This window comes from Hyaena hyaena, unplaced genomic scaffold (genome assembly GCF_003009895.1).
Source record: "Hyaena hyaena isolate Hyena2069 unplaced genomic scaffold, ASM300989v1 scaffold_552, whole genome shotgun sequence".
NCBI classification, from domain to species: domain Eukaryota; kingdom Metazoa; phylum Chordata; class Mammalia; order Carnivora; family Hyaenidae; genus Hyaena; species Hyaena hyaena.
In genome coordinates, this window is record NW_024081185.1 from 163,769 (window position 1) to 179,593 (window position 15,825).

General features: G+C 51.4%; 1 protein-coding gene across 1 annotated transcript in view; it reads left to right on the plus strand.

The window, feature by feature from the left end:
* MYT1L (myelin transcription factor 1 like) overlaps positions 1–15,825 on the plus strand; it is a 272,202-nt gene that overhangs the window by 134,640 nt on the left and 121,737 nt on the right. The window contains exons 5-6 of the mRNA XM_039256014.1: positions 70–103; positions 397–459. Of these exons, the coding sequence (XP_039111945.1) occupies positions 70–103; positions 397–459 (97 nt within the window). The remainder of the gene's footprint in view (positions 1–69; positions 104–396; positions 460–15,825) is intronic.

Consider the following 15,825-nt stretch of genomic DNA (forward strand, 5'->3'; position numbering starts at 1 on the left):
TGGTAGCTTTCTGTGGGAGAGGGGACCCAGGACAAACGTAACTGTCTATCTGCTTCCCTCTCTCTGCAGTTCCCGTGGAGCCGGCCATCCAGGAGCTCTTCAGGTCAGTGCTCGTCAGGTCACTAGCGACTTAGAAACCCATGCCTTTTAGCGGGCAGACTGTCCCCGGGTTCGCAGCGGCTCCCCTCCCCCGGCCTGTCGGCAGCCCCTGCCCTGCTGCCGTCACTGAGGCTACGTACGCCCCTCAGACTTGCTGACTGAAAGCACCCCTCATTGTTCCCCTCCTTCCAAAGTCTGCCCTCTGTGTGTGTATGCTACCCCCCCCCCCGCCACCGAAGCTTCGGTCTCACCCGCCTGCGGTGTGGCCCCCATGTAATTACCTTGTTCCCGTTGCAGCTGTCCCACACCCGGCTGTGATGGCAGCGGTCACGTCAGTGGCAAATATGCAAGACACAGAAGGTAACGGCTGCCTTTTTCACTATGTATGGTCTACAGCGGCTTGTTCAGGGTCCCAGGCCCAAGGACGAAAATGAGTGGGGGGTGTTCTTGGAAAACAGCGAGTGTTGTCTGCTCCTCCTCTCCTCTGATGTGAATTCCGCCTTTGGTTTCCCGGGCAGGGTCTCAGAGGGTGGGCAGAATTTACGATAAAACATAAGATGACACAAATTAAGACCAACCTTAAACTCATTTTCCCACACGCGCATGGCAGCCCGCTAAGAGCCTGTCTCTGCTTCACTGAGGCGGCTTATTGTCCTTGCCTGCTTGCTCATTCTGGTAGCTGCAGGGAAGTAAGTCACGGGCAGTAAATTAAAGTATGACCTTCCTGATCTTTCTGCAGGAACTGAGCTTCCATAATTTAACTATCTGTCCCGGGAAAGGAAGCCCAGGCAGGCACCTGGGCAGCTGCTGGGGGAGGTTCCGGCAGGAGATAAACGTCCAGGACAGATCACACTAATGAGACTTTGAGGCTTAGATGATTAGATCATTCTTGTAAATGCTGGGGTTCAAGTCCATGACGGCACTGGGCGCGAACATCCAGGAGATCAGGTGGCTGGATAATTACTGCTAAAAACGCATCACAGCAGAATTGTGCTGTGTATCTATCAGGGCTGAGTGTCATGAGAAGATGAATCTTTGGATTTACTTTTCTGTGAGGAACTCCTTCCCTGTGATACCAATGCGGCTTTGCCTTTCAATGGAAGGCTTCAGCTGTGAGGAGTTGGAGGTGTTTACAGGCTATAATAAATTTTTAGCTAATTCTTCACAAATTAGGTTGCGAGGACTAAGGCCATTCATCCTAACAAATCATCAAGAAGGAAGCCTGCGTAATGAAAGCTCAGACCCTCGACAGGTGTGTCTGTAAACACCTTGAGGTGACCTGCCTTCATTGCCTTGCGTTTCATTTCCTTTTCAGCTGAACATTAATTTATGGGTGAAATCAAGCAATTATTTTGATTGTCCTTCAGTAAAATCATGGGAAGAATTACAAAGTATTCCCCAAATCCCCATGCTAGCATTAAAGAAGAAGGGGAGTTTTTAATGAGCATCCATGATGAAATGGTTATTGGGCTTCTCTACGTACCAAAGGAACGACAGGCCGTTTTTAAGGGAATTTGGTGATTTGAAACCTAAATTCAATTTATCTTATTATTGTTATTGTATATTATAGTAAATTACTGAGTATGTAAGTTAAATAATTAGTTTATTTAAAGTATATTATTTTATAAAGGGGCATATATGTAAATTCTTAATCTAAAAGTTTTTAAAACAACATGGTTTACGTTTTCGACGAAAACCAAGTTAGCAAGCCATGAGCAAAATCAAGGTTTTCCCTCATTCCTCTCTTGATTAGTCAATAGTTAAAATTCATCATACTGTTACCAGAAGTAATGATTACATTTGGCTAAAAAGTTTGAATTCGGTGTCAGCTAGACTTATAATTCATCACCACAGTTTTTCAGGAGAAAGCATGAAGTTTCCAAAGAGTCCTTTGAAACACATTCTCAGCTAGGTTGCACCCAGTCGTGTCCCCGTGTGCCCACGTGACATGCACGTGCACACCTGCCTATGAGGTCTCTTTCCCGGCCTGCACAGAACCATGCGGCTTGGCGTGGGGTGGCCTCAGGACCGCCACGTTTCATTTTCCTTTGGGACACGATGCTGGTGTGAGCACAGAACACATGAATCTTCAGGAGTGAAGGGCTGGCACTTTAGAGAAGGGTCACAGAAACATCCAATTTAGGCAATTTTTCAACCCATTTTTAATTGAATTTAAAACAATGTCATAATCTACATAATTATTAGAATTTCTAATATTTTCAGAGATAGTTAACGTGGTGGCCGTGGACAAAGAACCTTTCCCCAGCATGAGACACAGGCTCTAGTTTCTCCGGCGCAGCTAGAAAGCAGGGGACTTTGGACAAATTATTTAACATTTACAGACTTTGATTTCCTCAATATTAGAATGAGATACTTTGTTACATAAAACTAATTACCATTGAAAACTCATGTGACCAGATAAGCCACTTCTTAAGAAGACTGTCAGCACTGTATTGATGAAGCTGACTTATATTTTTGATGTCTATATTATTCAATAATTTTCTATTGAGTATAGTAGACACACAGAGTTACATCAACGTCAGGTGTGCAGCGCGGTAAGCTGGCGACTCTACAGGCCACGCTGTCCCCGTACGACACTGTTCCCAGTATCGCCCTTCATCCCCGTGACTCAGCACCCCCGTAGCCGGAGGCCTGTGTCCCCCCTCCCCTTCCCCCGTGTTCCTCACTCCCCACCCCCGCCCCCCTGGAAGCCACCAGTTCTTCCTCCTGTGTGGAGGTCTGAGTCTGCTTTCCGTCTGCTCATTCATTTGCTTTGTGTTCTAGATTCCACATGTGATATTTGCCTTTTGTCTGACTCACTTTACTTAGCATAATACCTTCTTGTTTATGGCTGAATGATATTCATACGTATATACCACGTGGTCGTTCTCTGCTCACCCGCCCACGGCACCTGGGCTGCCTTCCATATCTTGGTGATTATAGCTAATGCTGCATAAACAGGGATGCGTGTGTCTTTTCAAATTAGTGTTTTCGTTTCTTAGGGTAAATATCCAGTAGTGGAATTACTGGATCATATAGTAGTTCTATTTTCAGTTTTTTGAGGACCCTCCACACTTCTCCAGAGCGGCTGTACCCGTGTGCACTCCCACCAACTTTTTTCCCCGCCTCCTCGCCAACACTTGTTTCTTGCGTTGTTGATTTTAGCCATTTCTGACAGATGTGAGGTCATATCTCATTGTAGTTTTTGATTTGCATTTCCCTGATGATTATATATTACCAATAATTTTTAACTAAGGGATGACACTTGAATTTTTTAAACTGAAAAGGTGCTTCTTGTAGTAGATAAGACTCAAGTAAACATTAACATCTTGTGGCTGGTGCTATTTCAAATCTGTAACATTTCAATTATTTTGGCTTCAAATATTCCCTGCTCCACAAGTCTCTCCCCTCTGACAGCTATTTATGTACATAAGTGCCTGTACCAACCCCATGGCACAGGTGTGGCCTCGACCTCTGCTGGTCCATCCCTGCTGAGACCCAGCCTCTGTGTGACAAGAGTGGTAACCTGGGTCTCAGTTTTGATGAAATTACCCACCGTTTGGTATTTTAGCAACACAAGATTCAGGGAATGTGTTTTCATTTTATTAGGGATGTAATTTCACTTTACTTATATATTGTGTCAATTCACCGTCAAGGAAAGTGGTACTTTAGTAGGTGGACAGATCTGTTTATTTGAACATGTGGAAAGTAATTTGAGGCAGGTGTGGGGAATCTAGACTGTGAGGTTTTTTTTAACTTTAGGACATTTGATCCCAAGTGATGAAATGATGCCTACCAGGTAGTCTTTATTTTTAGCATAAAAATAAGGAAATCAAAATCAAGCGAGTTTTCCAAATTCCATACTCTCACTTTGCAGGGCACATGCTATGCTGATCCCCCGTGGTCACCTGCCTCGGTGCTGTGTGCGAATTCTGCGGTAGCTGCTGAAATCAATGGTTTATTTAGTGATGTTGTTGCACTGTGGTAGAGGCAGGCTTGCGGGTCTGTAGGAGATCAGGACTAGAGCCCAGGGGAGAGCCAACCACCAGATAATACCTGTGAAAGGAAACATTAATTTGAGAAAGGAATTTGCAATTTGAGAACCTGGTGAAAAATTGGGGGGTGGAGCTAAAGTTACAGTACTTATTTTAGTGTATGGTCTACCTTACTTCAAAAACTGTGTGCTTGAACAAAAGATCATCTGTTTGGGGGTATTTTTTTAATTTTATTTTAAGTTTATTTATTTTTAGGGTAGGGGGAGGGAGAGAGAGACTCCCAGGCTGGCTCCATGCTATCAGCGCAGAGCCTGAGATGGGACTCGATCTCATGAACTGTGAGATCATGACCTGAGCCAAAGCAGACGCTCAACTGCCCAGGTGCCTCCACAGGCATTTTTTTGTGTTCATGGGTCATAAACAGGCTGAAGTAGGTGATAAACACGTGTACAACTACGCAATTAAAAGTTGACTCAAACATGTAAATTAGGAAGAACATAAGGGAAACAGGAACCTACTTTTACCAGAAACACAGGGTTTATCAGGGGTTTGAACAGAGTACTACATTTTGTTCCAAGTCTTTTGGCAGCCAAAGCAAAAATGGGAAAAATGAGTAATAGCGTTCCACTATCCGGGGCAAGTGGTACATCGGTCCCTCAGCACCGAAGATGAACACAATTGAATTGACACCTACTGACCAGCAAGGATCCAAGCTCAGTCAACACTCTGTGCCCTGGAAGATGAATCAGGACTAGCCTCTCATGAAGCTGATCAATATAACAAACGCTTATCTTCAGAAGCACCATTCGTTTCTGGACACGTGGATGTGACTTCTGTTCTTCCCACCTGAGGTTTGCGTTACCATAAAAGTGTGACAGAACAGCACAGACTTTGCAGTCAGGGCCAGAAACAATTCTCCTGTTATGACCCAGACTCCTAACACCATCTCTTCCATATGCAGTGAGCCTGACCTCTTCCGTCGGACTCACTGTCACACAGCCTCACCGTGGCCCCGTGAATTCTGCCTCCCTGAGCGCAAACGACTTTTCTTAGCGATACTTACAGGTAGATAGAGACCTTTGTGTGCCTCAAACATGGGTCCAAGTACAGGCTTCTTTGTAGACGGGAAAACTCACTCCTTTTTTTTTATGTTTATTCATTTTTGAGAAAGACAGAGTGTGAGCAGGGGAGGGGCAGAGAGAGAGGGAGATACAGAATCCAAAGCAGCTCCAGGCTTCGAGCTGTCAACACAGAGCCCGACGCGGGGCTCGAAACCACAAACCACAAGATCATGACCTGAGCCGAAGTCAGACGCTTAACCAACTGAGCCACTCAGGCGCCCCAAAACTCACTGTTAGTCATCTGTCTTGAGAGGGTTTTCCAAAGTCTTAAAGCCCAAGTTCAGGGACAGGAATCTCCTGAGCCCCCTGTTCTCTCCTCCCCATCAACTCCTTCCCAGAGTGTGAGCATATCGGATGCCAGGGGTGAAAAACGGTGGTTTCCCACGTGTCCGCAGCTCTCTCCAACGGGTAGGTGACAGGGGAAAATGCAAGACGTGGAAGGCACACGCATGAGATTCGGGAAGTTACTGGCCCGTGAATTTGTTGGCAAGGAAGGGGCCAGGCCCAGTGGGGAGTGCGTAGGTCCGTCCAAAGCCCGAGGTGCGCGGTAACCAATGCCACAGTGCAGGCGCCTACTGCTGCTGAGCCAGACCCCGGAGCTGGCAGGATGCCTCAGGCTGGACGTCCCCCAACCAAAGATGGCTGTCTCAGGGAAAGGTGGGGACATGGCGACAGGGAGCCCCACACACGACTCTTCATCTGAGATCGTTGTACCCGCTCAGCCACCCAATAGAGAGAGGTCGTTATGAATCCGGAGATTTATGTGAACTGATACTAAGATAGGAGCAAAGTGCCGAATGTCAACACACTTCTGCAAAAATCCACTTCTGAACATTTCACTAAGATTGAAAATTCTAGTGCCTTATATTCACAATTCATGTTTTTTCGCCCCATGTTGATGTGCAATATTGTTTGTGTTAAAGAGAAAGTAAAATGTTTAGAAAGAGGTATATAAACTAAATTTATTGCCAAAAGTATGGCCAATTTTTTTTAATTTTTTAATGTTTTCTTTTTAATTTATTTCTGAGAGAGAGAGAGAGAGAAAGAGATACAGCGTGAGCAGGGGAGGGTCAGAGAGGGAGACACAGAATTTGAAACAGGCTCCAGGCTCTGAGCTGTCAGCAGAGTCCGATGCAGGGCTCGAACCCATGAACTGTGAGATCATGACCTGAGCTGAAGTCGGATACTTAGCCGACTGAGCCACCCAGGTGCCCAAAAAGTATGGCCAATTTATTGTTCTTAAAGTTTTTAGAAATTTTCCCAATACCAGTTAGAAACAGGACTAATAAAAATGTATCAATATCAATTACAGATTAATACTAACCAATGTAGCGGAATATGAATTTTAGCCTTTTGTGTAATAGTTATACACATGCTAGAGCATTCGGGATTGTTGGATTTACTTCTTTGCGAATAGCGATTGTGAATAAGCCTCTGATGAGAGAGACAGAGATAGAGGAAGGCCCTAACGTGGATTCATTCCTCACTCATCTGCTGTGTGACCTCTCCAGATTTATTTCTGAAATGTAATAGATTTCATTTATATTTACCCTTCACTTCAATTTTTACAATTACGCATTTGTTGAGCATGAGGTTCTGATGGAATATTTGACCCAAAATCTAGCCTCAGAATCTTGCCCCCTTGACAAGCAACGAAACCTAGGTGATGGGTATCTGTGTTATATTTAAATCCTCCCCAATTTAGAAAATTCAGAGTCAAGCCAATTGATCTTTAAACTTTAAAATTAAAAGCTCCAAATGGTAGCTTTTCTGTTTTATTAGACAATTATTGAATTCTCTCTGGCTTGTGCACATTCTGCATTCAGATCCGTTCCCGTCTCATATACCTCTGCACCCGCCAGTGTGACTGCCATGGCGGCGGCCGCGGGTGAGTAATTGCCTGTCTTCACGGAAGCTTGTTCTGGAGCTCAAGTCGAGGGCTTGCTTCCTGATGTATGCACGCCTCATTTGGATTCTGCCAACAGCCCGGGGGCTGTATTATTCATGCCTTGACAGAGAGCACTCACTAAAAGCCTTGGAACAGCGCCAGGTACTGGCGAGAGATAGTGGAGCATTGCAGCGTGCAACAGGGAAGAGCGTCTATAATCCAAAAAAAAAAAGGAAGAAGAAGAAACAGGGAGGAAGGCAGAGAGAGAAACAGGGACCCCTGCGTCTCCCTTTCACCGGTTTCACACTGATAGAAATTTCATTTGCATTAAAATAAAACACCCCAAAATAATTGCATTTTTTCCTAACTACGCTTGAAAGTTTAACACAATTTTCCACATTTAATTGCAAAGCTGATTTTAATTAGTAAGGCCCTGTGTGTGAAAAATGAAGATTCACTTGGGTGCGTGGAGCACACTGCAGTGTTTGCTGGATGCTCTAATTAATGCGTGGCTGCTATACAGCAGGGCGCCCTGTGGGACACTCATGAAACATTGTGTGCACGGAGCCACAGAGCCAGCCTATCGGTGGCTTACTTCACCAATGCGCAAGAACCAAGAACGCCTCCTCGTTCTTGATGAGCCGTCACTGCATGCCGTCACCCCGTCCGTGAACCCTACGGCATGCCTCTTTCGTCACTGGCATTATAAACCAGAAGTTGGGGCACATGTATTTTCATATCAATTTGATAGCTTGCACGGTTGTACATGGGGCAAAAATCTGGAGGTCTAGGGACTTGTTTGTAGGAAGTAGAATCAAAGCGAGTGGGTTCCCGGACTGGTTGCTCACAGCTTATGATTCGCCATGTGTGCGAACAGACAAAATCAGGCAGTCCTTTCAGACCAAGGCGGCACTTAACCTTTATTGTCACAACACATCCTTTATTTGAAAAGAAGGCTCCCAGCTCCCTGGCTATTCTCCCGGAAGAGCAGTCTGCGTGCCGCCAGCCGTACGTCTGACCGGACGGACCCGTCTCTGGCCGTTGCCTGTTCTGTTACATGTTTTAGACCCCACTGTGACTGATTCGGTGTATTTAAATCTGAAAAAAACAACACATAATGCATTTTAGGGCATATTTTTTATGTTGACAAAATTCAATATATGTTTCAAATAACTGCATATTCACAGAGCAGGAACGTGGGCATTTTCAGGCAGTTAGTAACGTCCCGTCAGTACGCCCGTGGACGCTTGGTGGCATTCACCGTATGGATTGGTCAAGTCTAGATGTAGCTTTTTTCATCTTGGTCTCCTTTCTTGACTAACGATTAAAGTATATAAACATGGCTTTAAACATCAACAGAGTGTTTACTCATCAGAAATCGGCGTGAGCGACGGGCCTCATCTCCGGCTCACCCCCGGTTCCGTTCTGACCACCACTGCGTGCGTTGGGATTGTGGCAAATATACAGCAGGCGCTTTCTCGATGGGATGTGCGGACAGGCGGGCTCCTGAGGCGGCGAAGAAGGAGGTCGGGGGGCTGAGCCGCTGTGGGACCCACAGTGCACGTCCCCACAGTAGAGCACGTGGGTGGTGCCGGGGGGGCTCCAGCCAGGGAACCCCCCACCAGCTTTCAGTGTGCAAGCGGGTGAGGATTCCAGGAAGGGCTCCCAATGCCCGGAATCTGTGTCACGATGAAGGACTTTGGAGGAACTGCCTGGTAATCACCACTATGACGCGGTTCCTTGGATCCGTGCTGGAGAGGGTGCTCCATGCGCTCACCTGCACCCACACCTCGAGGCCCCCCAGCGAGCGCTCCCTTCCCGGTTCTCTGACCTCGTGTCCTGAGGACAAAGTGGTGCATCAGATATTAGACCCCAAATTACAATTGAAACCCTCCCCTCTTCCTGCCTGAGTTGTGAGAGACGGAGGAAAGACGTGCCCACTTGGCTAGAACGCCACTTTAGTTCAGCGAGATGTTAGCACTTTTGTCTGAGAAGTTTCTGTGTAACTAAGTACGCCGCGGCTGTAGTGAATGAGAACCATCCTCCAGCCACTGACAGAGGCAGAGTTCACTGTCTCACGCACACTGGAAACAAGGGGCCTCCCTCAGGGGCTTCGGCTCTGCTGCAGATCTCCCCCAAACCACAGACAGAGGATGCTCCCCCGCACCACGGACAGAGGACACTCCCCCACGCCACGGGACAGAGGACACTCCCCCGCGCCACGGGACAGAGGACACTCCCCCCCGCCACGGGACAGAGGGGTCACTTCGAGGACCTCACTGAAGAACAAGGAGGAATGTTCTGAGAAGCCGCCAACACTGACCCATCTCCAGGGCTCCATCTGGGTCCCCGGCCGCCCGTGAGCCCTCCCTGATCACCCTCCTGACGCTCAGGCCCACCCTGGAGCTGGAGGCTGGGCCAGCACCCCTAAGACAAGGGTCCTCAAAGTCGGGTTCCATGATCTGGAACATCAGTGTCCCCTGGAAACCTTCTGGGAAGCCAGCACGTGCTCAGGCCCCACTCCAGACCTGCTGGGTCAGACGCTGTGCAGGGGCCCGGCCGGCTGGGACCCTGATGCTCCCTGAGTCTGAGAATCACTGCCCGAGAGACGCCTACCTGGTCAGGGGGCCTGCAGGCATCGGGAAGAAGGGATTTGTTCTGGGTGAGCATCTAGCAAGAGCAGGTAGGAACCTGAAAGCCAAGCCTGACGAGCTTGGGATGATAACAGGTGCCCTGAAGACCGTGGTGCCAGAGGCCACCTCACACACCTGCCCTCGTCCCCACGCCCGGGTAGGGGCAGCCCAGGGATGTTCAGCCACAGAAGGACCGACTTCGGCAGACGCGGATCTAGAGCCTGGGGTCCCACCCCACAGACTTCGGCCCCTCCTGTGACCGTGATATGGTCCCAGCGTTTCGGACGAACTAGGGAAGAGGGCTGTCCCCCCCGCAGCCCCCAGCCACACCCCCCATGGGGCCCCCATGACCTTTGCTCCCGAGGCCTCCCTGTGGCCGCGGAGGACGGCTCCGCTGGGGACGGCGCCGTGCTGCCTCTCGCTCTGCCCTCACGGCAGAGCTCAGGGTCAGGGGCCTGGTCGGGAGGGGCTGGGGCTGAGCCCTGTCCCGCATTGGGACCCCCGGCACCATCTCCGGGCATCGCGTCACGCTCACAGGTGGGGTCTGGGGTTCAGCGCTGCTCAGAGGCCCCTCCAGGCCCTGCCCCGTGTGTGGGCCCCGCGGGAGCCCGCGGGGAGGCAGGGCCCAGGCAGGCTGGCTCGGGGACCGTGGACGTGGCGTGCAGACTGTGTGGAGCCTGAGAGGGTGCTGCTGTCCTTCACTCGGACAGGCCTGCCTGGACCCCGTGAGTCCCCGCCGAGCCCCTGCGGCCTCACGAAGGAGCTAAGGGAGGGCACTGCACTGCATTTGTATAATTCAACAGACTTGAAAAGACCGACTCGTTGTAATTAGTAGCCTCTCTCCAGGCCGTGAATATTCTCTAATGCTGTATTTGACATCGACAGAGATACACTTCACGTACAAGTGGATGCATTTCCTGAAACTCTAGGGAGTGAGAGCAGGGAAGTGAGCATCTTGGAAGAAATTCCATTCGTAAATAATGCATAACGATTCGGGGATGCACTCGAACCACCTCGTGAGCCCCTCAGCCAGTCCAGGGGTGGGAGTGGGGCCTCTGTGCTCCCCTGGGAGCAGGTGGGTGGGCAGGGTGGAGGGGAGCGGCCACAGCGGTGCCACCTCCTCCTCTGGAAAGCAGCTGAGCTGAGTGCGGGGATGCAGGCGCGGTCGGGGGAGGGGTCCACCAGGGGGCAGCCCTGGAGCAGCCTTCTCATCTGCGGGCTGTGCTCACTGGGTGCGATGGAAGCTTCCAGTCCTGCTCACACACACCTGGCCTGTCACGCAGAGAGCAGCTGCTTGGCACAGGGTCTGGGAACAGAGACTCCATCCTGCTGGGGCCACATATGGGCACAGGCCCCTCCTGTCTTCTCACTCCACCCCTGTGGTGGGCGCACAGCGATGGGTGGGGACGTGGGCGCACAGCGGTGGGTGGGGACGTGGGCGCACAGCGGTGGGTGGGGACGTGGGCGCACAGCGGTGGGTGGGGACGTGGGCGGGTGGGCGCACAGGGATGAGTGCAGACAGCGGGTGTGGACGGGGTTCTCTCCGGTTCTCTCCGAGGACAGGTGGCTAAGGCAGAGGCAGGCCTCAGGGGTAGGACGCAGCGCGGTGGGACGGTGCCTGCCACGAAGGGTCCTGGGCAGCAGACCTCAGGAGGGCTGCCGTGCCCCCCCCCCGTGGGAGCCCCCTGTTGGCCTTGTAATGTCTGTAACAGTAACAATATCCACTGGACTATGTGAGAAGCACGTTTCAGTTTACAAATTCTGGGCCCTTGGGTGGTGGCACTGGCCGCCAGCGCAGCGCCGAGGTCCTGGGCTGCTGTCCACACCCGGGAGGACTCAGGTCCCCTCCAGCTCCAGCCCCTCCTGCCCGCCCAGCACAGACCCCGCAGGGATCACTGCGAGGGGCTGCACGCGCTCCGAGTGAACTTCCCCTGAGGCGAGCGTGGCCTTCATCGGGATGTTTCTTCAATCATCCTGAACTGACTTCTAATGAACGGAAAGAAGCGGTGTGGTGCAGGCAGAGGAGAGGAGAACTGGGGGGGGGGGGTTGCCCGCGTTCCCCGGCCAGGATGCGTGTCTGGCGGCTCTAGTCCCCACCGGGCACTGGGGCACTGCGGGGCACGGGCACGCGGCTCAGGCACCTGGCGCCGGATCTGGGGAAAGACCGTGTACATGCAGGGCTCTGCGGTTTTTGAAACACTTCTGAACTTGGAAAGATATAAAGGAGTTTGCTTCTCAGATGCTCTTAACTGACTCTCCAGGGGCTTTTATTCATACGAGAGACGGAAGGAAGCCAGACGTGACTTAGAGTAAAGGAGGGAAACACTCGTTTTCTTAAATCATGAAAATGGGAGCAGCTTCTCTGAGTATTGATTGTGTCATGGCCACTGTGTGACATTTGCCCAGGGCAGCAGGCACCACTGCTGCTGGGTTTTTTCTTTGATATTTTTAAAATTTTTTAAATGTTTTTATTTATTTCTGAGAGAGAGAGAGAGAGAGAGAATGAACAGGGGAGAGTCAGAGAGAGAGGGAGACACCGAATCCGAAACAGGCTCCAGGCTCTGAGCTGTCAGCACAGAGCCCGACATGGGGCTTGAACCCACAAACCGCGAGATCATGACCTGAGCCGAAGTCGGACGCCCAACCGACTGAGCCCCCCAGGCACCCTTCTTTGATTTTAATGCATTTTTGTTGTTTATTCAAATCAGTCTCAGGATTTAAATTTGTATTTCTTTTTAATTTTTACTGAACATTGTAACATGAGCCTTTTCCTATATCAGTAAAGATATTTTTATTTTCATGGCTGACTTCCAACACCATTCGTATTGTTGGAAATTATTTAGTTGTTTGAAACTTTTTCGTGTTATAAATAATGTGTGATAAGTATCTTTACAGATAGCTTTTTACAACTTTGATTCTGTGGTGCGTGTTGTCATAGGCGAAGCACAGGGTTGGAGAACAGAAAAATAGGAGTGGTTCTTTTAGGTTTCTTTCCAGCAAAAGGAGTCTGTGTTCCCATCAACAGAAGGATGCAGTGTTACCCCACTGCAGGTAACAGGTATACAGTTGTTTCTAGAATACTTCCTTCTTATTGGAAAAGATGTTTATTATTTGTTAAAGGATCAATTTTTAAAAGACTGATCATTATTTTCAACAACGCCTTTTCCATACAGTTCTGGACGATGGCATGGTTAACGACATAAGCCATGCCTTCTCCTTGCCCAAGAGCGATGTCCCTTAGTGTTTGGGCGAGCTGGCCGCCAGGACCTCTCCTCCCTCCCATAGTTTAGGAGAGTGTTTTCGCACAGCCGAACAAAGGCGGGGGGGCCGGTGCATTGCGCCAGGCAGAAAGGACACTTGCCTCCTCTCTGTCATGGTCACGGGCTCACCCCTCCCTACCACCTGCCCGGCCTTGACCTGCAAGCATGGGATGCAGAAGAGGAGCCTGGTGACCGGACACCAGAGCCTGAAGCACAAGCAGGGACAGAGCACGTGAGCAAGTGGAAATCACCTTGGCCTCCTGCAAGGCGCGTCCGCGGGCGCACCTGTCGTCGCCTGGGCTTCTCGGCAGTGCCTTTCCTCCGAGGCCTTTTTCTGCCACCCTGGACGCAGCCCCGGGTGCCGGGCATCCCTGCGTCCCCGCCAGCCGGCGAGTGAGCAGGACCCGCCTTCAGTGCCTCTGCATTTTAACGTGGAACTGGCGAGCGCACCCAGACACGCTCCTTTTCATCTGTCGTGTGTCTTTGTTACTTAATTTCCGAAGACTAGAGCATCTTCTTCTTGTCACCAGCTGCATCGCCACAGGACAGCAAGGCGGCCACCTCCATCGCCCTGCCTTCGCTGGTGCAGGGGGGGCGGGACAGCGCGAGAGCTTGGTCCCCTCGCTGCCCTGGTCTCCAGGCTCAGTGCCGACAGTGATCTACACCCACTCAACACTCAGCGTTTCGGGACGACCCTGTCACTGCACGCACTTGGATAAACTCTGGCCAAATGTACCCCTTCCACGTCGGGAGGGGTGATCTTGTGCGCGTGAGGCCGATCCTGGACTGCTTCCCACCGCTCGCTGCAGGTCCAGGAGGGCCTCCGTCTCCGCACAGACGGGGCTACTGGCGACCAGAAGCCTGGGGACCGGAGTCTTCAGGACACAGTCGTCCCCATCGAGTCACTGGAGTAAAAGGTGTCAGCTGGCAGCGTGCCCAGCACAGCCACCGTCCAGAGGGCACCACCGACAGCCAGTCAGCATGCCAGGCCTGCCCGCCCCCATGACCTTGGGCCCCAGGCTCCTTAACAACAGGGGTCTCGCCGGGCTCACCTGCTCCCCGGATGCGGTGTGCGCCCTGCAGGCTGGGGCGGGGCCCCTTCGTCCCCGATGCCCTGGAACCCCATCCACGGTAATTCCTTAGCGCGGGTGTTTTTATCTTTATATCACTTACAAGTGTATAACCCTACAGAATAGAGCTGCTTAATTCAGATTTTTAAATTATAAATGGGCATCTTTTTTCTCCTGAAAACAAGAAACACCGTGGAATACTTGGCGAGCACTTCTGTAGATCACTTTTTTCCACTGCTACAGTTGTGGGTTGGAACGTTCTACAAAAATGTCTTCAGATTTTAAAACGATCAGAATCCAGGCGGGCGTCGGGCGTAGAGATTCCAGCCAGGTGAGTCCCTCACCCCTCCTGCCGTCACCCCGGGCTTTTGCAGCTTTATCAGAGGCTGCTGTTGCGACCCCACCCGACGGTGTGGCTGGGGCGAGCTGCTGGTGGTCGGCGAGCCTTCCCTGGGTGAGCTGCCCTCGGCCACGGCCCCAGGACACACGCGCGGAGGACCTGGGTGGGCAGGGAATGTCATCCGGAAGAAGGAGATCCAGCAGGAGCGAGCAGATGGACGGGCTGGAATTCCGCCTGACACGGGGTCTCCGCCTGTCGCTTCCTCCAGAAATCACAGGGCTCCTGGGGGGCTGCTGAGGCCGGGGGGTGGGGGCGGTGTGACTTTGCAGACTGCAGGAGAGATGCTCGCGATGCTGATGGCCGCACACTCGCCTGCACACACCGTCTAGCAGAAAGGACACCTGGGGGCGAGAAGCCATCTCCCGCCCTGGGAGCAGCCGTGACATGTGGTGTGCGGCTCGGACAGGGAGGCACGTGCGTCCAGAGGTGCGATATCACAGGGCCGTGTGACCAGGGCTGCAGCAGGAGGAGGCGGGGACGAGCCTGGAGACAGGCGTGCCCAGGGGGACCATCTCCAGCCGTGGGCCGGGCTTTCCACGCAGGCTCTGCTTGGCGCCCCAGAATGTTGAGCACAAGGACACCTCACTTCACATCTCTTTCGTGCCACTTATAAATGCACTGGGCACGGTGCACGGTGACCTTAACCTACGAAATGACTGGACACAGGTTTCCAAATTTGACATTTTGGAAATGAAGTTGGAAGACTTTTTTTTTTTCCTTTTCTGTCCCAGCTTTGGCTCCAATTGCCGGAAGGATCTGGAACAATTCACTTTACCTCCTGGCATGTGAGAGACACAGATGGACACAGAACTCCTGGCTCAGTCCACGTTCCACATCAGCCACTGCCTGACGGCTCTCACTTAGCACTAGGAGTTCCCACGTCCCTCTAAAGAGTGGAGTCCTTTCTGCATGTCAAACACAGCCTGTCACCGACGCCAGCCTTGTGAGCTCGTGGCAGCTTCCCTCCATGATCGCAGCTTCTGCCCACGTGGAAACTTCGCTCCCAAATGGATGGTCCTCAGGCCCTGGGACGGACCCTCTCGCTCGCCTCACCAGGGACCCCTTACAGCGCCGGCTCACAGTGGACACTCACTAAATGCCTGCTGGAAGGTGAAGCTACCTATGAAATAAAAGGACTGTGAATAGGGAAAATGGTTGAAAAGTAGAGCAATTTCCACATGTGCACAGATGGCGCTGCCTCAGTTTGCCATCCATAGTAAGATTGTGCCCCTTCATGGGAGGAGGGCCCCGGGGGTGCGTCCCGACGTTAACTGCCTGCAAACCGTGTGACAGGAGCGCTACTGCACGTGGAGGGCACATTCGGGGGGGGTGCATTTCTCCCCCAGCACCTGCGCCACC